We start from the raw sequence: 27,128 nt of genomic DNA on the forward strand, positions 1-27,128 counted from the left end.
GGAAATGCAGACCTGGTAATGCCACACTACTATTCTGAGCTACAATCTCCCTCATGGGAGACCCTCTAACTCATTGGAGATATCTTTAATCAGACGTTCCTGGAGTTTTACCTCACACAAACCTTATTCCCTTTATCGTGTATCTATACACTGTGGATGACCCGGTTGTAATCATGTATAGTCTTTCCACTGACTGGTTACCATGCAACAAAAGCTTTTTACTGTACCTTGGTACATGTGACAATAAACTAAACTAAACTAAATCTATATGAGGCAGCTGATACAACTCCACAGAGATGGAATCAAAGGAACTGCAGATACTGGAATTTTGAGTAACACACAAAGTACTCGAGTTACTCAGTGGGTCAGATAACATGCTTGATCCACTGAGTTACTCCAGCACATTGTGTTTTAACTCACCAGAGTTGGTGGCAAAGGACCTGGAGTAGCATGATCTCCATACCTTTTATCCCCACCATAGGGAATGCTTCTCAATACCTATGTTGAGTTTCATATTTGGAAATGCGGTGAGAGCTGCAAACGCCAACAGAATTATCAAGCTCATCAGGAAAGCTGGCTCTGTCCTGGGAGTGGAGTTGGATACACGGGAGGTGGTCTTGGAGGGGAGGATGCTCCTCAAACTGCGGAGCATCCTGGACAATACAGCTCACCCCCTCCATGACACACTAGTCAACCTGAGGAGCACCTTCAGCAACAGACTGGTTCCACCAAGATGCAGCACAGAACGCCACAGGAGATCCTTTTGCCCCGTGGTTATCAAACTGTACAACACCTTCCCCTTCAGTCCTGGGATAGACTGACTTCCCTCCCCCCCCCCCCCCCCCTTTTCCCTCCCCAATCTTTGCACATCCCCAATCCTGGACTTTCTACTTGTCACTTTAATTTCCTGTCTCATGTATCATGTATCTAGTGCTTTATGACTGTTGGCAGACCAATTTATGCCACTAGCTTTTATGCCACTAGATTTTTTTTATGCCATTCTATGAAATTGCAAATAGCTGGGAATGCATGTGTGAAAGTAGTACATGGCATGTTTTGCAACATATAACACCTTTGTAACTAAGGGGGAGTATGAATCACCAGCATATTCAAGGACCAGCCTCACCCTGAACACTTCTCCTCCCCTCTCCCATCAAGCAAGAGGTACAGAAGTATGAAAACGCATCTCTCCAGATTCAGGGACAGTTTCTTCCCAGCTGTTATCAGGCAACTGAACCATCGTATCACCAACTAGAGAGTGGTCCCGCCCTCATTGGAGACTCTCAGACTATCTTTAATCGGACTTTGCCAGACTTTATCTTGCACGAATTGTTATTCCCTTTACCCTTTGTGGATTGTTTGATTGTAATCATGTAAAGTGTTTCCACTCACTGGATAGCACACAACTCAAAAAAGCTTCTCACTGTACTTCGGTACACATGACAATAAACTAAACTATACTAAATTCAGTGAGTGTGGAGCAGAAACTGTGGGAATAATGCTGCTGCTTGAATGAATGATGCTTGCCACCACAAGTAAAATCTCAAATCTAAGATGTGCAACAAGACCATCACAAAATATTATGATTTGTTGAAATCTGTTATAATACATAATATTCCCATGGTAGACAAAAAATGCTGGAGTAACTCAGCGAGACAGGCAGCCTGAAGAAGGATCTCAACCCGAAACCTCACCCATTCCTTCCCTGCAGAGATGCTGCCTGTCCCGCTGAGTTACTCCAACATTTTGTGTCTGTCTTCGGTTTAAACCAGCACCTGCAGTTCCTCCCTACACGGATAATATTCCCACATGTTTTATGGCCAGATAAATTCGTTATATTTCAGTTCATTCAAAATAAATAAACTAACACTGTTTTGAGCCCAAAATGCATGTTGACAGAGCACAAAGGCAATGATATATGTTGTGTGTCATTAACCCTCATCTACTTGGCCAAGAGGTTACTAGATTCAGTGTGTTTAATTCCACCACAGATATAGCAATAGGTGCTCCGCAAGAAGAAGGTCAACAGGGGGCGATTTATATCTACAACGGCAGAGAGACTGGAATATCTTCAACCTTTTCTCAAGTAAGGAATTGAAATTAAACTTGATGTAAAACAAGACTTAAAATGTCAACAAGTATGTAGCAAACAGCTGAATTTTGTCAATGCTAGACCAAAAGCTCAGCGGGTCAGGCAGCATCTGTGGAGAAAATCGATAGGTGACATTTTGTGCCTGGACCCTTCTTCAGACCCAATTTTGTGAACTTTGTCACTGGGCCGCCTCACACCCAGGCCACAGGTGCAAACGTCAATGCAGCGATGTAGTATTTCATGTATATTTTAGAAAATGTGAAGGGATGTAATGAAAACAGAAAGTAGTGGAGATGGTCAATAGGTCAAGCAGCATGTGTTTATAGAGTTAACATCTCCAGTCAATGACCTTTCATGAGAGCTCATTGACCTAAAACTGCTTGGTCTGTTGAGTGCATTCAGTGTTTACTGTCATTGTTTTGGATTTCCAACGATCGCAGTGTATGACAAGATGATCTGTTCTGTATTCAGTGGTAGACAAATTCCAACTCCACGTTGGAAAATAGAACCACACTTCTCAGTCGGGTAACCCCAGTGACAGCACAGAGTGCCGTCTCATGTTTGGATGCCCCATTTAACGATCATTTTGACATAATTAACAAATTCATGTTTTTTCCCCCGATAGACAAGATACTGCAGGATACTTTTGGAAATCTGAAATAAATAGAAAATGTTGGAAATACTCAGCAGGTCAGACATGTGATGAGAGAGGGACAGAGGTAACAGTTTGGTCCATGATCTTTCAATGGACTTGGGAAAAGTTAGAGATAACACAGATTTCAAATTACAGAGCGCGCGCAATGGGGGGGGGGGGGGGCGTGAGGGATTGAGGGGGTGGTGGGGCAGTGGGGCAGAGAGAACAAAAGGCAAGGTCCTTCGTAGGTGGAAAGCAGGAGAGGTGAAGATGACTGCTCAAGTCTAGCCACCAATAGAGAATAAGTATTATAAGGTGGGGGGGGGGGGGGAAGAAACTTGAAATCACCAGAAGTGAGGGGAAAAGGGAGGGAGAGGCAGCCCTGGAGGTGTAGAGCTGAAATGTGAAATTGTTGAACATGGCACTGAGTTTAGAAGACCGCCACATTCTTACTCGCAAGTTGAGGTGTTATTCCTCAAGATGGTTTGGGCTTGGAGTTAGACAATAGACAATAGGTGCAGGAGGAGGCCATTCGGCCCTTCGAGCCAGCACCGCCATTCAATGTGATCATGGCTGATCATTCTCAATCAGTACCCCGTTCCTGCTTTCTCCCCATACCCCCTGACTCCGCTATCCTTAAGAGCTCTATCTAGCTCTCTCTTGAATGTATTCAGAGAATTGGCCCCCACTGCCCTCTGAGACAGAGAATTCCACAGATTTACAACTCTCTGACTGAAAAAGTTTTTCCTCATCTCTGTTCTAAATGGCCTACCCCTTATTCTTAAACTGTGGCCCCTGGTTCTGGACTCCCCCAACATTGGGAACATGTTTCCTGCCTCTAACGTGTCCAACCCCTTAATAATCTTATACGTTTCGATAAGATCCCCTCTCATCCTTCTAAATTCCAGTGTATACAAGCCTAGTCGCCCCAGTCTTTCAACATATGACAGTCCCGCCATTCCGGGTTGGAGGCTGAAGAGTGGGATGTAAAAATTAGAGACGAGGGGAATCTTGGGGCCATGCTTGTGGACTGAAGGACCTGCATTGCAAAGCAGTCTCACTGCAATTGGTTTTTCCAATATAGAGGTGACAATGCCAGTGGCACTGGAGGCAATGGATGCTGAATTGGATAAAAGGCAAATGATTTGCTGCTTCAACTGGAATGTGTTGAGAGCCCAATGTAGTGGAAAAGGGAGGAGATGAAAGAGCAAGTTCACACCTTATGGTTGTACGAGAAGGTGGTTGTGGCGGCACAGTGGCGCAGCGGTAGAGTTGCTGCCTTACAGCGAATGCAGCGCCGGAGACTCGATCCTGACTAGGGGCGCCGTCTGTACGGAGTTTGTACGTTCTCCCCGTGACCTGCATGGGTTTTCTCCCACACTCCAAAGACGTACAGGTATGTAGGTTAATTGGCTGGGCAAATGTAAAAATTGTCCCTAGTGTGTGTAGGATAGTGTTAATGTGCGGGGATCGCTGGGCGGCGCGGACCCTGTGGGCTGAAAGGCCTGTTTCCGCGCTGTATCTCTAAATCTAAAAAAAAAATCTAAAAAAGGTGCCACAAAGTGGAGAGTGGTTATTGCTGGAGATGGAAGAATGAACATAAGGGCCTCAGCGAGAACATGCCATTGGGAATGTTGAAAGAGGAGTGGAAAGGTAGATATGTATTATCATGGCATCACAGTGGATATGTTGTAAATTGCAGGGGATTGAACACGATGCTGAAGAGGTAGAAGGTGAGAATAAAACCTGTCCTTGTCTGGAGAGGGACGAGAGGGATTTGGAGCGAATGTGTGGGAAATTTCAACAACATGGTTGAGCCTGACATCTGTGGGGCCAGACATAACAGGATCACTGATGTAGAAAGATGATATCATTGGAACAAAAGAAATGGAGAAACCTGGAGAAAAGAACGGGATTCTCTTGGAATCATGGTTGCAGGAAGTGTAGTCCGAGTTTGTCCATGGTCTTGTAAAGGATGTTGTTCTGTCTTTTTGTCATTTGAGTATTATGTGAGTAGTGTCGTAGAGCACAGAAGCAGGCCTTTCAGCCCAACTCGTCCATGCCAACCAAGGGTGAGAATAAAATTGCTCTGTGATGCATCTTTGATGGCTCGGAGGTTTGCTGTCTGTCAGCAAATGCATCTGACAGACACTGGGTTAAATAATTTTACCGGCATGCCCGATTGTCAAGGTGGTGGATAGAGTTGCAAAGGACAACTGAAGTGATCACCAGAGGGCTGCTGGAGTAAAATGCATGACAGTATCTGGAAGAAAAGTCAATTTAATATACAAGGCTGGGAGTTGAATCAATCACCCCATGATCAATTTGAAACCATCTTCAGGGATTCATTATTTTCTTATTCTTACAGAAAATCCTTGGGCGACAGATCAGTAATAACTTGCGTGCCTTTGGCCAATCGATATCTGGAGGTATTGATGCAGATGGAAATGGTTACTCGGGTAATTTTCAGAATTTCATAAATGCATTTACAACACAAAATGATTTATTTCTTTCAAATCAGCATTAGATTAAAGGAATGGTAGTATTTTGTATTATACGCAAGATTCATTGTATGATTTAACATTGCAGTGAGCAACAAAAGCTTATTGGCAGTTTATTATGCATTTTAAAATCATCTGAAAATCAGCTGGAACTAGGTAATGGGAAAATGAAAAGTCCTTTATTTCGATGTGGTTGGTTTTGAATATACAATACTTATGTCAGATGCCCTTTAGACAGGAAGAATTAACTGGACACAATGCAGATTGTGGATACTCTCCTGCCCTATCACAGATAAGGGACTATATAATTGTTACCACAAAATTGTGACAAAAAAAACTATTACTGCAGCCTTTTTATAACTTATCTCTAATTATTTTATAAAACGAAACAAAACTATTATTTTATTCACAAAATGCTGGAGTAACTCAGCAGGTCAGGCAGCATCTCAGGAGAGAAGGAATGGGTGACGTTTCGGGTCGAGACCCTTCTTCAGACTGAAGAAAACTATTATTTTCTTCCAAAACTATTATTTATATGACCTGTTATATCATTTGTAAAGAGCATTTAAATTTAAATCACATTGCGTCGGAACCCTTCTTCAGACTGGTGATACCCTTGATGGGTATAAAGTTGTATATAAATGAGACTACATGAAGGATGAAAGATTTAATCTGCGAAAGGGTATTAGTGAACCAGATGGGCTTTTTAGCCATCAGTGTACCATGTGAAAATAATTTCCATTGGCCATCGCTGTATCTAATGAAAATATGTTTTAAAAATGTTCTGTGGTGACACCAGATTCTCTTGTTATGATCAGGTCATTGTAAAACATGAAGAATCGGTCAATACTGTATTTTTGTTTGTCCTGCCCTGACCTGCATTTTGCTCATGATCATTTTTTAATCACATTTTCAAGAAGAAAATGAAAATGGCAACGTTATAATTGCATCATTTAAATTTTGATTTTCTATGCTTCCTTCATAAATGTAGATAATTTGAAAGAAAACTAAGTTTGGAGAATAGATTCAGTTAGGTCCTGAAATATTTCTTACAAAATGCAGTGGTTATGGTCACAAGATTGTGTTGACCAGAAAGTGGGAAGGAACTGTCTCAACCACAACTTCTTGACATGGAGGTGGGTGATTAGACTTCATGTTCTTCCTAACTGGAAATTTCAGTCTCTTCCCAACGAGGAACAGAATGATGGGCAGAAGCCCTGTAGGAGCGGCGGCACAGTGGCGCAGTGGTAGAGTTGCTGTCTTACATTGCTTGCAACGCCGGAGACCCGGGTTAGATCCTGACTACGGGTGCTTGTCTGTGCGGAGTTTGTACGCTCTCCCCGTGACCGCGTGGGTTTTCTCTCAGATCTTTGGTTTCCTCCTACACTCCAAAGATGGACAGGTTTATAGGTTAATTGTCTTGGTATAAGCATAAATTATCCCTAGTGTATGTACGATGGTGTTAATGTGTGGGGATCGCTGGTCAGTGTGGACTCAGTGGGCTGAAGGGCCTGTTTCCACAGCTATATCTCTAAATTAAACTAAACAGGCTTTCGTTTTGTTATCTGAAAACATATAGTGGTTTCCTGTTTAGGTTTGGATCAGGTTCCTGGGCTGTAGAAACTACAACAGCAATTAGTGTTCAGAAAAAGTGTAGCAGCGCATCATGCTCTGTGTGGCCCACATCCATGCCCTGTGCTGGTCCCAGTGCTCGGGGGTGGGACATGCTGGAAGCCTCCCACGCGCGAGTCACACTGCTCGCAACTCACCTTCAGTTTTTTTAAATGCCTCTGAAGATCACTTAAAGTCTGTTTAAATAGGTTGTAAACAAATAAATTTGTCTATTTAAAAATTAAACTATGGTAAATTAATGCAAAAAACAATATCAAGTGAGATAAAATAAATAACCTGACTTTGCCTTTTTAATTAATTCAATTGATTCAATTGATTCACTGGAAATTGTGGAAGCTCATTTATTGATTGTATTCAAAACTGTAGTGATAGTGTCGTGGCAACTTCAGTCCTTACAATAAAGTCCTCTCCACTTGCCACCTTTTCACGGAGTTGATCGATCTTGATGCCATCCGACAACAGAGAGATCTACGCGACATTTCAGTTTAATTAGTCGTTTATTGAAGTAGTAATACAAACATATTTGAATTTCTCCAAGCTTTTCTCTCGTCATAGGTCTGGTAAGAACTATATCTCACCATAGCTTCTCCACGTCTGACACCTCCTATGCATTCCCAAATATACTTCTAATTCTGGCTCCTCCCAGTCATTTATGCCCATATATGTATTCATCTCACGACAACCCCCAAGTGTCCAAAAATAATACAGCAGGATACAAAATAATATAATATGGTATGGCACGGTAGCGCAGCGGTAGAGTTGCTGCTTTACAGCGAATGCAGCGCCGGAGACTCAGGTTCGATCCTGTAAGGATGCTGCACTGTAAGGAGTTTGTACGTTCTCCCCGTGACCTGCGTGGGTTTTCTCCGAGATCTTCGGTTTCCTCCCACACTCCAAAGACGTGCAGGTATGTGGGTTAATTGGCTGGGTAAAATGTAAAAATTGTCCCTAGTGGGTGTAGGATAGTGTTAATGTACGGGGATCACTGGGCGGCACGGACTTGGAGGGCCGAAAAGGCCTGTTTCCGGCTGTATATATATGATGATATGATGATATGCTAAACAGCTAACAAACACACATAACTCCTACACACCGCCCCCTACTTGTTCTACGTATATAACAAAACAATTACTAATAAACATTTAAAGGAGCCATAAAAAACTTCACACATAATCAAAATAAAGCATGCACTATATGTTGGCATCTAATCTACGTAGTGATTCTTCAATCTTAAAGGCCACCAGTCTATGCTGTACTTGGGTATCGGCAGACATATCTTCGTTATTGTCTTTCCAAGATGTTGCTCTTCGTCTGAACTCGAACTATGCGCACAAGACCTTGTGCATCTGGTATGGTCTCCAATATTCTGTCCATTTGCCAGTGGCTTCCTGGGGCAGTGGAATCAGCCACCAGAACAATGTCACCTTTAGCAAAGCTTCTTTGGCAGAAAAAGATGATTGCGCTTTCTGCTTGGGAAAGATCTTCAGGACATAAACATTATCCGCGGAGTTGCTTTAAAGGCTTGCATCTCCTTTTCAACCTTTTCTTTCAGTTTGCCAGGATCCTTTACAACGCAGTTTGTTTGAATTTCCTTTCTCTTTTGAGTCAACTGCAAGAGTATTGTCTTTACTTTAAGAAGCCAAGCTACATCAGTCTTCAGATTCTTCCATGATGAAAAATAGGTGATCAGAGAGTTCATGGAGTCCAATGGATTCTTGACAATGATGTTCGTTGTAATGTCTTGCTTGATTTCTGGATCATTAGCCGAGATAGCAGATTCCAAGTGATGTTTTGGACATTCTCTCTCTGGCTTCCAAAAACGTTACCTCTTCTCTGGACATTTCTTCAGATTCCTTACTGGTTCTTTCACTGAAGTCGTGATTGTATTGTTTGACCAGTAGCTCCTCTAGGTTTACAATGGATATTCCATTGAAAGCAGCAGCAGGGCAGCCATTTCCATCCCCGCTGTTGTCTCTTCTCAGGGGACCATAGATGGCCCATCCCAGTAGGGTTTTCAGTGTATGGTCCATCCCCTTGCCTGTTGACTATCTCCCAAGGTTCCAATACCTATGAAGCATTTGCCGCAATGAGTAGGTCAATGCCTGGGTCTATTTCAGGAATCTTGATATCCTTCAAATAAGGCCATTGTTTCAGGTCTTCTTGCCTGGAAATGATTAGCTTTCTCATCAAGCTTTCTGTGCAGAAGGTAGCTGAACTTCCATGATCCAAAAATCCGTATGTTGGCAACACTGTGCTCCCCTTGTGGCTCTTTACTTGTACTGGTACAATGGAGAAGTTGCAGGTTTCATCACCGGCCCCAATATGCCCACACATTTGAGATGGAAGAACAGCAGCACTCACAATTGGCTTTTTTACCCTTTTATTCTGTTCTGCTAATTCTAATAGTTTCCGGTCACCTTCATCATTTCAATTAACAATGCAATGTCTTCCAATTGTTCTTTCCTTCTCAGTTGTTCTTCTTTTATTTTTAACTGTTTTCTTCTGTTCTTCTTTGATCCCATGTTGGCTTTTCAGTGCGCCAACCCATTCCAAGTCATAGAGAACTTTGAAGGTCCACATGATGAAGAAAACCCTATTTCCTTTCCGGAATCCATTCTGATGTCGCCACCTTGTGGCTGAACATCAGATCTAACCAAAGACATACTTGAACATCACTATCCCTTTAAGATGTGTTGACGTAAAGTCGTATCTTCACACGAATTCAAAACAAACTGATATCTTGCAGTACTCAAGGTCACTTCTTTGTTCACAGCACTCCAATTTCGTCAGCCGTCCAATACAGCTTCTGATTCAGCAGCTTTTCCAATACAGCTTAATGCTGCACTCACTTTTTTCCCTGCACGAAGGCTTTCACAGTTTACAATCTCCGTTAGTCAGATCAGCGCAGGTAATGACCATGTCCAGTCTGTGGGATTGGGTTCAGGCGTGCAAAATAAAACAATCCCTGTTTCGTCCAGTTGATTCACGAGCTCCAGTCTCACTCATAGAGCCAATTATTACTTTAAATGGCTTTTTGGAGACAGGTCTTACTTTTATCTTCACTCATCGAGGTTAGTTCTTTATTCACACTGGCTGAGGAAGTTCTTACTTTAGTGTCGTGGCAACTTCAGTCCTTACGATAAAGTCCTCTCCACTTGCCACCCTTTCGCAGACGCTGCAGTGATCGATCTTGAAGCAAACCGACAACAGTGAGATCTACACGACATTTCAGTTTAATTAGTCGTTTATTGAAGTCGTAACACAAACAGATTTGAATTTTACCAAGCTTTTCTCTCGTCATAAGTCTGGTAAGAACTATATCTCACCTTAGCTTCTCCGCATCTGACCCCTCCTATCTCTGCATTCCCAAATATATTCCTAATTCTGGCTCCTCCCTGTCCATTATGCCCATATATGTATTCATCTCACTACAACCCCCAAGTGTCCAAAAATAATACAGCAGGATACAAAATACTATAATATGCTAAACAGCTAACAAACAAAATGGCTCCTACAGGTAGATTTCAGGATTTAAGAAAAATCGATGTTTATATAGTGATATGGTTTGAACAGCATGATTTCACTGAATGGAAGATCAGATTCGAGGGGTTGAATGAGCTGCATCTGCCCTTATTTCTTTTATTCTTTCCGGTGAATGAGCTTAAAAATTTGAACAACTAACATTTATCAATTTGTTCTTCATTGTAGATATCGTCGTTGGTGCCTTTATGTCTGATACTGTGGTGTTGCTCAGGTGAGATTGAATAATCATGTCATTGGATGTGATAATTTGGTGAAATATGAAAAGTGGTGCCTAACCAATAAACATAAAGGATTGACCTGTATACTGTTTGATCTTCAAATATTAAACCTATTCTTTTCATGCAAGGAATTGCATGCACATAATTTGCAGTAAGTTTCTTATGACTATGAGTTTATTTGGCAATTCTGTGTGTTATCAACATTTTTTAGAATATATTGACAAGCATTTGCTTTTCTTCGGCTCGCAAAGATTATTAACTGTTTGTTAATACAAATTATCAAAAACATTGTCAAAAAGGGGAGTTCCTGATCAGGCATTTGTACTTTTTGCAGAAATTTTTAGGGCGGCAAATTGGCGCTGTGGTAGAGTTGCTGCCTTACAGCGCCAGAAACCCAGGTTCAATCCTGACTCTGGGTGCTATCTGTACGGAGTTTGTATGTTTTCCCTGTGACCGTGTGGGTTTTCTCTGGGTGCTATGGTTTGCTCCCACACTCCAAAGACATACAGGTTTGCAGGTTAATTGGTTTCTATAAATTGTAAATTGTCCCCAGTGGGTAGGATAGTGCTAGTGTATGGGGAGATCACTGGTCAGCGGTGATTCGGTGGGCCAAAGGGCCTGTTTCCATGCTGTATCTCTCAAGTCCAAAGTACAAACTTAATTGATTTGGGTGGAGGGAAGTGTAATACAGTGCAAATGTAGACGCAGAAAATACTCACTAAAGCCTTGCATGGCGCGGCCTGCAACCACAACAACCTGACCGCAGGAGAAGACGGCAGGGGAAGGGAAAATACATTGTGGCCTTCCATCACAGTGAGGAGAGGACTGGAGGAGACTCACTGTGATGGATGTTTCTTTGATGGATGTTTCTTTTTTTGTGTGTTTTTGGGGTTGTGTAATTTGCCTATTTAATGCTTTATTGTGTGATCTGCCTATTTTTATGCTTTTATTGTTGGACTGTGGGTGACTGAATTTCGTCCAATTTGGATGACAAATAAAGCTATCTTGAATCTTGATCTTGAAATGCTGCTACACGAGATTAGGGCAGTGTGTATCTATAGTAAAATATAACAGTGTTTGAACAGAAATTTGTTGAAGAGGCTGTTGATTGATTTGTAAGATTTGCAGTTTTAGGTCGGAACCGTAAACGTTGGCTTTGCGGCTTGATCTATGCAGTATATAACCCCAAAATATAACTCATTAGCTCTTCAACTCATCAAAAGATTAAGGAGCTGTGAACGTATCCTCATGTGCAGGCTGCATCGTGTGACATTTGCAGCATTTTCTGACTTTGACTAATTGGCTGAGCCTGGCCTTTGAAGCTTGAGGACATTTGCAAGTTCTGGAGTTATTAAGGGAACTTAAGCTGCTTTGTTTTTTGTTTTCTCTCTCTCCTTTGCCCTATTGTTAAACAGGGAGCAACAGAAATTATTTATCTTTCAGACCTTCCACTCTGGGCCTTGGAGTGGGAGTTGTGGATGAATCCTCCTTAAACCAAATCCATAGATACACTTAGTTTAGCGATACAACGCAGAAATAGGCCATTCGGCCCACTGAATTCACACCAACCAGCGATCCCCGTATCACTAACACTATCCTACACATGGGATAATTTTACCAACGCCAATTAACCTACAGATCTGTACGTCTTTGGAGTGTGGGAGGAAACTGTAGCACTCGGAGAAAACCCCCACAGGTCACGGGGAAAATGTACAATCTCCGTAAAGACAGCACCCATAGTCAGGATCGAACACGGGTCTCTGGCGCTGCAAGGCAGCAACTCTACCGCTATGCCATTATTCCACCCTTTAATAGAAATTACTTATGTCCATTTTCTATCCAGAAAATCAATCACTGATTATAGTTCTCATTTACTGGCACTGAAAGAACTCGTATGAACTTTTTAATCTCATTATATTGGTTACAGTGTACTATGTTTACATATTCTATTGTGCTGCTGCAAATAAGAATTTCATTGTTCTACGTGGGACCTATGACCACAAAACACTCTTGACTCTTGACATGACTCAAGGGTGTAGAAGATAATAGATGGAGAATGGTTAATAAGGTGAAATTGTCATTGGTTACTCTTCAGGTGGAAAGACATTAATATGATTCTTCCCGAGTGATGCTGGGATTACTGATGTGTGGTAGAGGAGCCAAACTACTGGAGCCACTCTCTCATAGCTCCAGAGACACAGGTTCAATCCTAACCTATAGCACTATCCATAATAGAGCTTGTATGTTCTCCTTGTGACAGTGTGAATTTTCTCCCATATACCAGACATGCAAGTTAATAGGTAACTAATGTAAACAGTCCCTAGTGTACAGATGAGTGGTGGAATCTGAGGGGTAGTTTTTGGAAATGTGGGGAGAATAAATCGGATTAGTGTAGGATTTTTGTAAATGAGTGTTGGCTGGTCAGTGTGGACTCGATGGGCTGAAGGGTACATTTCCATTGTGCCTGACTATGACTGTGCTAACCTTCCTCATTATTCTATCTGTCTTCATCACTGGGGCAGAAACACCCAAATATCAGCTTGCAGAGAGTGTATTTAACTTTGGCAGCCTGAGATCCCTGCCACATGTCAGATGACGTACAGGTATACAGGTATGTAGGTTAATTGGCTGGGTAAAATGTTTAAAAAAATTGTCCCTAGTGGGTGTAGGATAGTGTTAATATACGGGGATCACTGGGCGGCACGGACTTGGAGGGCCGAAAAGGCCTGTTTCCGGCTGTATATATATGATATGATATATGATATGAGTGGGAGTTGTACAGGTCCAAAGACGTACAGGTATGTAGGTTAATTGGCTGGGTAAATGTAAAAATTGTCCCTAGTGGGTGTAGGATGGTGTTAATGTATGGGGATCGCTGGGCGGCACGGACTTGGTGGGCCGAAAAGGCCTGTTTCCGGCTGTATATATATGATATGATATGATATGATATGATATGATCTTGCCATTGAATTGTAAGAATTTATGAAAAGCCTGAACCACTTCACAGTCAAATTTCAATATTTCTGGGCAATGAGCTGCCTATAGTTTCCTGAAAGGAATTATCTTTGGCAAAAGGAGCAGCTACAATTTCAGTAATTGTTTCACCTTTTGGCTACAATGGTTCAAAGCCTGCACACTTAGCCTGGGTGAAGAGGAGCATAGGAAATGGCAGCTTATTTGTAAAGCATTGTTAATGTTCATTCCACTTAAGCGCAGGATCATTGAAAATTAGAAACACAGCAGGTGTAGGTATTGGGTTAAATGATCCTGAGAAATTTGTAAAAGTAGGTTAAAATTGCCCCATTAAGTTACGATTCGACAGGGCTGCGTAATAAATTCTTCATGTGGTTTCATTCTATGTTTCATTTTGTCAGCGGAGGGGTTGGGAGAATTAGTATTTGTTTTAGCTGCTGGGAGCTATCAAACCTCCTGGTCAGTGAAGCATAACATTTGCTGTAGGAGGAAAGCATTGTGCCAGCACCAGTTGGGGGAATGAGGATGGGAAAGGCTGCCAGGAATACAAATGGCACAAGAGACGTGCTGTCTTAAACTCTGCTTTGCGTGCTATTGTATCTATATTCACTAGTGCAAGGGCCTGGCACTTGTAGAGGCAAGCTGTTTCCATGAGTTCACCTTAAGAAAGAAGCACCTATTCATCTATTTGAAGTAGGCATGCAGGCAACGTAAATATATATATTTAAATTAACAACTTCAGTTAATTTTAAAGCATTTGACAGGCAATTAAATGCTTCTGGCATACATTTGCTACTGTAATGTGGGAAGGAAAACATCACCGACCATGAATCATAGAGTCATAGTGTGGAACAGGTCCTTCGACCCAACTTGCCCAAGCTGACCAACATATCCCATCTACACTAGTTTCACCTGCTGACCAACATGTCCCATCTACACTAGTCTCACCTACCGACTAACATGTCCCATCTACACGAGTCCCACCTGCAGAACAACATGTCCCATCTACACTTGTCTCACCTGCCGACCAACATGTCCCATCTACACTTGTCTCACCTGCCGACCAACATGTCCCATCTACACTAGATCCACCTGCCGACCAATATGTCCCATCTACACTAATCCCACCTACCTGTGTTTATCCCTCTAAACCTCTCCTATCCATGCACCTGTCCAAATGTTTCACAAAATGAGCTAAGCACAATCCTCAATATTTTTTCAAGCTTTCTTTTGATCAAATGGGCCTGCTGTAATGTTCGCCAGTACGGTTTGATCATAGGTATAAATTCAGCAGGACGATACAACTGCTGTCTTTCCTGGAGTCTGGAGAGTCAAAACCTGCCTTCTTGTTACCAGTCAAGGTCAAAAAAGATAAATGCAATAGGATGTAAAGTGCAAGCCCAGACAGCATGTTTCCTCTGCCACTTGGTGTTCCTGGCAGTTCTTCTGTTATTTTTATTTTTCATCCCCAGACTTTACACGGTGCTTTCTACAGCAAGAATTGTGGCTGTGATGGGGATGTTGAATTAGATATAAGGTAGACACAAAATGCTGGAGTAACTCAGCGGGACAGGCAGCTTCGCTGGAGAGAAGAAATGGGTGGCGTTTCGGGTTGAGACCCTTCTTCAGACATAAGCAGTTAAAACAAAACTAATTTCTCCACTGTAAATGTTCATGTACACGCTCTACAATCCGTCTGAATAAGGGTCACCTATCCATGTTCTCCAGAGATACAGCCTGACCCATTGAGTTACTCCAGCACTTTGTGTCGTTACTTACTGATAGTGATTTCCTTCAATTATTTAGACTTGCAGTGGGAAACATGATAGAGAAGTTTGCAAGTGATACAAAAATAACAATGTGGTTAACAAAAGGAAAGTGTTAACCTGCAGGAAGATGTAGATATTTTAATCAGTTTGGCCGAATGGCTGTGAATGAACACACTTGGTTCTATTTTTATAACTTCCCTTTGGTTTCCCAATTCCCTTTTAAATTTTACTCCCATTCTTTCTACACTCTGATCCACCTTCTGCTGCATTAGGCTCCGCATCTGGAATATGCTTCCTGTTCCTGCCTCATTTTTCCATCGATGCATCCACCATTGATGAAGAAGTTGAAATGCCGCGAAGCAATTAACACTTTTGCCAAAAATGCAACAAGGTCAAAATGATTTCAGAGGTGTACCAACAGTGTACTGTTTTATGAAGGCTCAAACCACATCTAGCAACTAATTGCTCTCATTCTTCTGCTCCTACGTTTCCATGGCTATTAAAGTGATATCAGCCCCATCTTATCCTGCTATGTTATTATTGGTGATAAATAAATACCAAGCACAGTGCTCAAGTTAATTGTGAGGCATTTGTGCTGTCCTGTGTGAATGTTGACAGATTGACTGGACATAATGTTGCCCTTGCTACATGTATTTTGTTTTTAATGTGTGACACCTACTGTCTCTCTCTCTCCAAGCAATCTCTTCAGGGAAGGCAGGGGTACGGAAGCAGCCACATGATATAATAACAGGCTGCTGGGTTTGTAATGGCTTTAAAGCTCTCAGCTCTGGGCAGTGCCAGAGGTCTGCAGGTAAGCTCTCCACATTTGAGACTGAAATAGCTGGCTGGAGTTGGCTGATTTTAAGCTCCTTCCTCTGTAGTTCTGGGAAGGGAGCCATCTGTTCTTTAAAGTGTGGTCTGTTTATCCCCAAGTTCCTTGAGAATGGCTTCCATTCCCATGCCAAACAACTTGGCCTTTTCCAGTCAGTAATGTCCAAATCTGGAGATGTGGTAAATGATCAATTAGCCTTTGTTTTCAACAGTGCTATGTCAGGGGCTTGCACAGCTCCTGATTGTCACTCCCAGTTGACTTGGAGGATTTGATACTATTCAGATTTCTTTGTCCAACCTGCTGTGCAGCCAATCTCAGTATATAAACTGAAAATAACAAAACATTGTGTGCAAATCACTTTGGGAGATTTCAACTATAATATTTAATCAACAAGATCTTTTATTTGCAATGCTCGAGTGCATTGCCTTCAGAAATGTATTCTCTACTTTGAATGAACTGAGGCAAGCACAGATTTACTGGACTGAGAAGTGATTTCGCAAAAATAGATTGAAACAGCTATGTTTTACGCAAAATATCTCCATGCAATGGGAGGTATTTAAGGAGGAGACTTAAAACTCAGGGATAGACACAAAATGCTGGAGTAACTCAGCAGGATAGGCAGCATCTCTGGAAGGAAGGAATGGGTGACGTTTCGGGTCGAGACCCTTCTTCAGAAGACTCGGAGTTCAGCGTAATAATGTTCCCACAAAGTAGAAGAGTGTGCTACCAAATCCAGATCCTCTTGTATAGCAAGATGCATGGGTAGTAAGAAGAGGCAAGAGCTGCAAGCTTATGCAAGACATGGGACCTAATACAGCTGAAGGCAGAGTATAGAGTATGTGAGTGACATTTACGTAGGAAATTGGGGAAGCAAAAGGAAGTTATGAAGAAAACATTGGGCAATAAAAGCAAAGAAAATTCAAAATAGGATTTTAAGTACAGAAAGAACAAGAAAATAACAAAGCGAAGAGTAAGACCTCTTTGTGATCAACAATGCAACCGCATTCCAGTTTCAATTCTGCTGAATTTCTTAGTTTAGTTTAATTTATTATTGTCACGTGTACTGGTACAGTGAAATGTTTTTTGTGCGCTATCCAGTCAGCAAAAAGACTACAATCAAGCCATCCACAGTGTACAGATATAGGATAAAGGGTATCATGCTTAGTGCAAGATAAAGTCTCTCTCTTATGTTTATATTGTGGAATATTTCATACCCTTTCCCCTTAAATGCAATAGAAGCATCATCCACCTCCTTGGTGATGGCAGCCATCCTGAGTTCACTACGAATCTCACCCGCATCCTCTGCCACCACCTGATTCAGTTTATGTGAGAAGGGGAGTTGATGAAGGTAATGCATTTGATGTAGTCTATGTTGATTTTAGTCAAGACCCTGGCATCATTTCAAAGGACAGTCTAGTCAAAAAGGAAAAAGAGAGACTGGCAAATTGCATCTGGAATTGGCTCGATGATAAGAAGGGAAATGGTTGCTTGTTTAGTTGTGACTGGAAGGCCTCACAACTGTGGTTCTGCAGGGCCCTGTACTGAGTCCCTTGCTGATAGTGATTTATATCAATTATTTAGACTTGCTATGGGGACCATAGTAGAGAGGTTTGCAGATCATAGAAAAAATGGCTATGTATTTAACAGAATGAAAGCATTAGCCTGCAGGAAGATATAGATTGTCTGATCAGTTTGGTAGAATGGCAGTGAATAAAATTTAAACCGGAGTACTATGAGGTATAACAGGGGAAGGAAATTTACAGTAAATGGGAGGGTATTGAGAGGTGTGTCGGAACAGAAAGAGTGACTGAGTGACATGGAGAGACACAAAGGATTGTACAGGTCCTTCAAGGTTGGCTGAAGAAGAGTCTCGACCCGAAACATCACCTAATTCTTTTCTCCAGAGATGCTGCCTGACCCGCTGCATTACTCTTGCACTTTGTCTACCTTCAGTGTAAACCAGCATCTGCAGTTCCTTCTTACACTTAAAAGTTGGACAGGTGAATAAGATGATTATTAGCAAAGGTACAGAATAAGAGGAATGAAGAAAGGACAATATTAGTTGGGCAACATCATGAGCACCATGTACCAATCTGGTTACCACTTTACAGTAGAAATGTTACATTTATAAATTTATTCACAGAATATCGATATCACTGGCATTCATTGTCCATTGCTAATGATCTCTTAACTGAGCAAGGGAGTTTGGCCATTGAGCTTTTAGTCCAGACCAAATACAGATGGCAAATGTTGTTCCCTGATGTACATGATGAACCTGATAAACTTTTATGTTAGTTCCTATCCGTTCTCCATGTGGATAGGTGAAGTTACCGGGAATGCTGTCTGTCCTGCTAAGTTACTCCAGCACTTTGTGTCCTTTTTTATGTTTCTGTAACACGTTCAGAGCTTGTTAAAAGTTTAGGTTCAGAGTGTATTGTACAATAAAAGGCGCTTTTTCAGGAGGTGAGGAGGAACTTCTTTAGTCAGAGGGTAGTTAATCTGTGGAACTCATTGCCTGTGGAGGCCAAGTCAATTGATATTTTTAAGGCAGGGATAGACAAATTCTTGATCAGAATGGGTGTAAAGGGTTATGGGGAGAAGGCAGGAGAATGGGATTAGGTGGCAGAGGTCAGCCATGATTGAATGGCAGAGTGGACACGATGGTTTGAATTCTACTCCTATAGCTCTAAATGCTGGCCCAGTAACTTGAACATATGATGGCTGGACCTCTAACACTACTAGAGCGGGTGCAGAGGGGATTTCCAAGGTTGCTGCCAGGACTGGAAAACCAAGTAACTTTAAAAGAGATGTGTCGAACCTTGAAGAGCCTTCTTAAAATACATAGAAAGGACTTTTTCTCCGTACTAGACAAGCCAAAAATGAGAAGGGATAGATTTAAAGTAACCTAGATAAAGTTTAGACGAAAGTGGAGGCGATTTTCGTTCAGCTGGTGGTAGGGGTCTGTATCTCGATGCTAGAAAGAGTGGTTGAGGAAGAAACTCTTGGAAGCATTTGGAAGTGCACTTGAAAAGCTGTGACCTGCAAGACAACAACCCTGGTTCTGTCAATGAGATTCATCTTGGAACTTTTTTTCATCCTTCACCGACATGATGGGCCAAAAGGCTGTGTTGACGATTTTTGAGGAATTATTTTCCGAATTAGTTTTGGTGTTTTTTTCAATATTTACAAAATGAGTGTATTGTGACTAACTGCTATTCTCCATGGATTACAGAAGCAGACCTGTCGTGATCGTGGAATCCTTCCTGCAGTTGCCTCCTTCAATCAACCAAACACACATGGAATGTTTTGAGAATGGGAAGCCAGTAACGTGCATCAATGTTACTGTCTGCTTTGGTCACAAGGGGAAGAAAATTCCTGGTTATATAGGTAAATAATCAAATTTACACAAGTGCATTGTGGTTATTGAACTTCGTAAATTAAGGTTTCTTTTGTTTCTGAATGTTGATTTTTAGTGATGCTCTGTTGAAGGAAACATATGGGATAATTTCAGATTATAGTTTGAATGATTCTTGAGATTTGTATATCGAATCATACAGCAAGTCTATGCTGACCATGTAATGTGACCCCAATCCTGTTTTATTCTCCTACATTCCCATGAACTATTCTGAGATTCTCCCACTCACCTACACATTAAGGGCAATTTATAGTGTCTAATCGACCTCTGAAAATGTTACCCCTCAGATTCTTATTAAATCTTTTCCCCCCTCACCTTAAGACTATGTCCTCTGGTTCTTGATTCCCCTGAAGACTGTGCATTCACCCTACCCATTCCCCTCCTGATATAAGATCATCATCCTCGACCTTCTGCACTCCAAGGAACAAAGCCCAAGGAATAAAGTGAAGATAGCATATTCTTATTATTCAAGAAATTGAAAGCACATGTATACTGTTTCATCACACAAACACACTAAAAATCACATTGCACTTTGGTGTTTAAAAACACCTGGAAATGACGATGAAAGCCAGTATTGCAAGACAATAGAGTTAGCTTAATTAAATGTATGGGAACAGTGAGATTGCACTAAGAGTGTGGTAGCAAACAATGAAGTGAGATAATGTTACATGTCTGCTCAGGGCTGTCCTGATTAAATTGCTCTGCCAGGTGTTCAGGTGAGCTGTTTTTGATCAAACACACAATCTCCACTTTGCAATGCGTTAACCTGGCTAGAAAATCACCCTGTTGTAGGTGCTGCTCACTGCCCTCCTGCCTTTTATAAATCCATGAACAGAAACATATTGAAAATAAACAACACAACGTGGAATCAATAAGCTTACAACATGATCACAAAGGGTGGTGGGTGTATGGAACAAGCTGCTAAATGAGGTAGTTCAGGCTGGGACTATCCCAACGTTTAAGAAACAGACTGTTACATGGATTGGACTGGTTTGGAGGGATACTAGTGTAGCTGGGACATGTTGGCCGGTGTGGGCAAGTTGGGCCGAAGGGCCTATTTCCACACTGTATCACTCTATGACTCTCTAATCAAATTCAGCCATTTAATTGTACTTTGTGACTTTCAGTGCCTTTATCAGACCATTTTTAGTTTAGTTTCTTATTATTATGTGTACAGTGAAAAGCTTTTGTTTTGTGTGCTATGCAGTCAAAGAAAAGACTGTACGTGAATACAATCAATCAAGAATGGATATTGGTAGTTCCTCTTCTGGGATCGGCACGCAAAGAGTTGCCTTGCTCCATGAACATATACTTCTGATGAAGGCGCTGTTCATCTGAAGTCAATCTCTGTTCCAACACATGGGTCTGGATTGGACATTTTTATCCAAAGCAGTAACACTTGAGCCATATTTAGATAATGTACACTGAGCACGTGTAGCTAGGGCACAGATTTTAACAATTTCACCGTTAAAACCTATCTGTTTTTCACGAATTATGAATACATTTGTTCATGATGGTATTGGTAAAAGTAATTACTATTTTGGCTTTGAGGAGACGAAGTCCCATCTTTACATGGAAGACACTGTCCATCTTGTGTGGCACCACAATGGGCTAGACTTGGAGCAAATCTGGTATCTTAGAACCATGAGGGCATCATGAGGTGCTGAGCACCATTGTATACACCATTGTAATTTCTAATCTCAAGGCCTGGCACATCCCACATTCTCAAGGTCAAGAGTGCTTTATTATCATATGTTCCAGATAGAACAATAAAATTCTTACTTGCTGCAACACAACAGAATATGTAAATATAGTACACTGTAAACAATATAATAAATGAGAGAAAACAAAGTTCAGTGTGTATATACACACATATATACACACACGCACACACATACGTACACACAAAAAATAAACAATCAGGGGATCAATTAGAAATGTCTGGAGCAATGCACCTCAGCAGCAAATACTGCTTGCAATAGATGACCTCAACTACCTCCTCTGGCAGCTTGTTCCATACACCCACCACCACCCTTTGTGTGAAAATGTTACCCCTTGGATTCCTATGAAATCTTTTCCCCTTCACCTTAAACCTATGTCCTCTGGTTTTCGATTTACCTACTATGGACAAGAGACTCTGTGCATCTACCCAATCTATTCCTCTCATGATGTGGTGAGAGTGAGGGACGGAACTGCAGATGCTGGTCTAAACCGAAGATACAAAATGCTGGAATAACTCAGCGGGACAGGCAGTATCTCTGGAGAGAAGGAAAGGGTGACATTTCGGGTTGAGACCCTTGTTTTCACTAGTGGAAGAGTCTAGGACCAGAGGTCACAGCCTCAGAATTAAAGGACGTTTCTTTGCAAAGGAGATGAGGAGGAATTTCTTTAGTCAGAGGGCGGTGAACCTGTGGAATTCTTTGCCACAAAAGTTGGTGGATCTATTTAAGGCAGAGATAGATAGATTCTTGATTAGTTTGGGTATCAGAGGTTATGGGGAGAAGGCAGGGGAATGGGGTTAGATGGGAGAGATAGATCAGCCATGATTGAATGGCGGAGTAGACTTGATGGGCCGAATGGCCAAATTCTACTATCTCATGATCTTATTATACCCCTACCACTACAACAGATCAAGAGTGGATGTGGCCACGCTGGCAGTTCACTCTGTACAGGACCTGTTTGTGCAACTAGAGCACATGTGTCAGGCTGGACACAATGTGCTGAAGTAACTCAGCGGGGCAGGCAGCATCTCTGGAGAAAGGGATGGGTGATGTTTCGGGTCAGGAGACTTCTTTAGACTGTATCCTTCAGGAGTCTGAAGAAGAAGGGTTGTGACTTGAAAAGTCAACCAACCTTTTTCTCTAGAGATCCTGCTTGACCCACTGAGTCACTCCAGCACCGTCTATCTTTACTCATAGTCAACGTCATAGTTTTGTATGTGGGAGGTCATGTCTGACAAATCTGATTGAGTTTTTTGAAGATGAAGATTCCATATGTTGCTCTATTGAACTACGGGTGTATGGCAAAGAGCATGCCACCTGGTTGCATCTCGGCCTGGTTCGGTAACACGAATGCCCAAGAATAAAGGAGGCTGCAGAAAGTGGTGGGCCATGGTGGGTTTGACCTACCCAATATCTTGAGAATGATTAAAATAAAAGGCAAAGACAGAAGGAAAATAGGAAACAAAGAGAAATCACAAGTTGTAGAAATAAAGTGTTGCAGATGCTGGCTGGTACACAAAAGGACACACAGTGCTGGAGTAACTCAGCAGCTCAGGCAGCATCTCGGGAGAATATGGATAGATGACTTTTCAGGTCGAGACCCTTCAGACTCAAATTCAGAATTCCAGTCTGAAGAAGGGTCTTGATCTGAATTGTCACCTATTCCTGTTCTCCAGAGCTGCTGCCTGACCTGCTGAGTACTTTGTGTCCTTTTGAATGCTCAAGTTGATTTGGTTTATGTTGGTCTTCAGTGCTGCAAGACTTTATGTGCAGGTTAGATTGGAAAATTTGTTTTGTGGCCAATTGAATGCTGCTGTGGGACTATTGGTAAGTGGGTGATTCAGTTTAAAGTGACCAACTTTGGACTCTATTCACAAAATGCTGGAGTAACTCAGCAGGTCAGGCAGCATCTCGGGAGAGAAGGAATGGGCGACGTTTCGGGTCGAGACCCTTCTTCAGACTGATGTCAGGGGGGCGGGACAAAGGAAGGATATAGATGGAGACAGGAAGATAGAGATCTGGGAAGGGGAAGAGAGGGACAGAGGAACTATCTGAAGTTGGAGAAGTCGATGTTCATACCACTGGGCTGCAAGCTGCCCAGGCGAAATATGAGGTGCTGTTCCACCAATTTCCAGTGAGCCTCACTATGGCACTGGAGGAGGCCCATGACAGAAAGGTCAGACTGGGAATGGGAGGGGGAGTTGAAGTGCTCGGCCACCGGGAGATCAGATTGGCCAACGCGGACCGAGCGCAGGTGTTTGGACTCTAATTAGTTCTCCACTGATAGCCTGAGAGCAGAGGAGCTTCCTGCTACTTACCTAATCCTCTTCCTCCTGCCCCTCAGTTGACCATCATGCAGTGAATGACAATGGCTAACTCTAATGGCCAGGTGGGTGGAGTTTGCAAGCGATCATTTCAAAATTCAGCCCTCTCAGTGTGTATTACTGCAATGCTTGTTGAGTGTGGTCCAGGCAGTCAGCGTGCCAATGGTTTACACCACCATGTTTGATGTGGTTACATGACTGTCAATGAATGTTTGCCGCGCATGCTTTGTGGTTGTGCATTGGAATCATGGGGATAGCCAGACTTTGATCAGCTGTGGTGACTGAAATACAGTTGATGCAGCAGACTGCTACAGAATTAAGGCATGCTAAATGCTGTCAGGATACTAAATGTTGAGCTGGTGTTTTTTGTTGCCTTTTGTCTTGCTCCAACTGGATTTTGAGAGAAAAGGCTTCTTCTTGGTACCATCATACAACCAAGTTAATGTGATGCATACAAAAATTGATGCAGATGCAAATGCAACTATTGGCATTATGCTCCATGAGAAACCTTGCAAAGTTTAGTGCTTTCTCTGCCTGTAGGATTCTAGGAAAGAAATATAGTTCTCCTGAATCAGTGGTGTCGTTACTGCAACACTAAATGACAGGCTAGAAGATAGACTGGAATTAGTTTAGTAAGTCTAATTAATGTCTGAAGAAGTGTCCCGACCCAAAACACCACCCATCCCTTTTCTAAAGAGATGCTGCCTGACCCACCGAGTTACTCCAGCACTTTGTGTCTATCTGAGGTATAAACCAGCATCAGCAGTTCCTTTAGGGTCAGACTAAATGTCAGGCTGTTGGATGTTTATACTTCCCAGCTTCAAGCTAGTAACAATCCATTAATTAAAGTTCACGACTAAAGTCAGGTTGATAATCATTCTCTCTTCCACGAGTTTACAGTAAGTGCTGGATTTCCATTAGGACAACAATCCAGATGCACTTTACCCCTGCTGAGTTTGGAGATGGTTCCCTGGGTGCTGTACGCTCTCCCTCCCTGGTGGTTGAGAGCAGTAATCCAGTAATAAATGAAACCTTAATTGCCTCCACCCCCTTGCTCTGTCAAATCTCAGATAACCTCTCTGCAGTATGTGACAGTGCCCTCTCCCTTGGAGGTCACTGGCTGACAGGCCTGGAGAGGTCAATCCCCAGCATTATTGGTAACAGCTGAGTCCATGAGTATTGTTAAACTCCACATTAACACATGACATTAATGCAAAGCTGCACTGATTTACCAGGAAACATCAAGATTGTTATTTCATTCATATTTGTGTTACAAACATAGAATATCGGTTCAGGAGTAGGCCATTCACCCCTTTGAGCCAGCACTGCCATTCAATATGATCATGGCTGATCATCCAAAATCAGTACCCTGTTCCTGCTTTCGCCCCATATCCCTTGATTCCGTTAGCCCAATGAGCTATATCTAACTCTCTCTTAAACACATCCAGTGAATTGGCCTCCACTGCCTTCTGTGTTTCTGCCCCAATGCTCCAGATTTAACTGTGTCCAATGCAACAGATCCAAATATTAACAGTATTGTAGAAGCACCTCCATAGCACAGAATTCCCACAATCACCAACTGGGAGTCAATTGCATTGGTCAGATGCCTTGCCAATCTCCTCAGTCCAAAAAATAAATTGAAATAAGCAATTATACGGCAATCTTATTAAAGCACACTGTTATTTACTGAAAATAGCATGGTAAAATATAGTCAAATATTATTCAGCAAGAGAAACCCACAGGTTGCCTCACCTGCATTAACATTGTCATGTTGATCTGCAGTTATTTTCTTATGCTATTGTAGATGTTTTGGATAACAATGGTGCATCATTTTTATTAAATATAATAAAAAGGAACTGCAGGTGCTAAGTATATTTTTTGTTTAGGAATGATTCTATGAAGCAGATTAACAGAGTATGTCTTTATTTTTGTTTATCAGTTTTTGCAATGTACTTCATTCAGATCATTCATAATAAGTATTAGTGAACAATCAAACACATTTCCTGTTTATGCCAAGTTTGATTTAGACTGCTTTTTATCTTATGCTTTAATTTTATAAAGTTGTATTCCTCAAGTATAATGTTGCCCATTAATCATGCACTTGAAGAATTTTGCAACAGACTAGTTTTCAGAGGATTTTCATCCATGATGAATAGTAAAATATGTTCAAATCTAAAAGTTGTTTTTATGTAATGTAACTATGAGGGGCCATGTGATGTACATTTTGCAACCACACCTGCAGTATGTGCAAGTACTTTGATATATTCTTCAATCTGCTTCCTTCTTTTACATTGCCCAGTTCTGCTGACAGTTCATTTCATCGACTGGAGCACAATCTTGTCCACAAATTTATTGTGCAACATTCTTAGAACTTAAACAATTAAAAGTGCCAAATTGAACAGATCAGAAGGTCGAAATGAATTGTGATTGGATCGAGATATTGAGAGAGTGAAAAGGTCCTGAGAGAGAGTAGTTTATTGTTGATCAAAAAAGTGTGGGTGCATAAAATTCAACAGAATAAATTGTGTGGACTGCATGAAAAACCTTCAGGCCAAAACTGAAGTTTAAGTTCCAGTTTCTCAATGAAGTGCCACCTTGTGGAATGTGATTGCTCTTTGCTGAATGTACGTTTAAACACAGTTCCTACATTGTGTGGTTCTCAACTTGATGCCAAACCAAATAGCAAACTGCTAATAAAAGTCATTTTTACCTCTTGCTTTTCAGTGCTGCAGTATAGCATGAGTGCCGATGTCCACAGAAGAACTGGGTTTCCTGCCAGATTTAAGTTGGTATCTGATGACAAATTGAAAAGTCATACAGAAGAGATTATGCTTTATCATAATATTATTAAGTGTAACACTCATCTTGCATTTATGAAGGTATGTTTATCAACTCTACTCAAACTTCCCCAGTGAGATTTTATATAAATAAAGTATAACTGATATTTAGAATTGGTTTTGCTTTCAATCTTCATATTTTATATTGCTGTGAAATTGTTTTGCATACAAGAAGCAGAATAGATGAAGCAGGGTCAGGAGCCATGGGTTATTGTGCTGGGTGTGCCATTAACATTCAGTGCCCCTGTTGAAGGTGAATTGCTTCATATATGTAATAATGCAAATGACACTGATCTGGGATGCTGCATCAGTTAGACCACAGGGGTAATAGAGTGGCCAGAAAGTGCATAACTACAACATCATTTTTGATTAGGAAAAAAAAAATGGAATGAGGAAGAAGAGTTGAGTTCATGTGGTAATGTTTTGGCATCAATCATGACTTGGGATGAGATGCCTGAGGAGAGTTTCCTCCCTTGGTTCTTCCTCGTTTTACGCTCTTCATCGTATGGATATGCAGGGAATGAAAGCATATGGATCATGTGCAGACAGTGAGATTAGATTATCTTGGCTTCATGTTCAGCACAGACATTGTAGACCGAAACCCCTGTTCCTGTGCTGTGTTGTTCTGTGTTCTATG

The 27,128-nt window shown here is 41.7% G+C and overlaps 1 protein-coding gene across 1 annotated transcript in view; it reads left to right on the plus strand.

Annotated features, from left to right (window-relative positions):
- The window catches only part of itga4 (integrin alpha 4), a 102,055-nt gene that overhangs the window by 16,162 nt on the left and 58,765 nt on the right, over positions 1-27,128 (plus strand). The window contains exons 11-15 of the mRNA XM_078404032.1: positions 1,992-2,086; positions 5,095-5,185; positions 10,568-10,613; positions 19,427-19,581; positions 26,379-26,533. Of these exons, the coding sequence (XP_078260158.1) occupies positions 1,992-2,086; positions 5,095-5,185; positions 10,568-10,613; positions 19,427-19,581; positions 26,379-26,533 (542 nt within the window). The remainder of the gene's footprint in view (positions 1-1,991; positions 2,087-5,094; positions 5,186-10,567; positions 10,614-19,426; positions 19,582-26,378; positions 26,534-27,128) is intronic.

The sequence above is a fragment of the Rhinoraja longicauda genome, chromosome 8 (assembly GCF_053455715.1).
Source record: "Rhinoraja longicauda isolate Sanriku21f chromosome 8, sRhiLon1.1, whole genome shotgun sequence".
Lineage (NCBI taxonomy): Eukaryota > Metazoa > Chordata > Chondrichthyes > Rajiformes > Arhynchobatidae > Rhinoraja > Rhinoraja longicauda.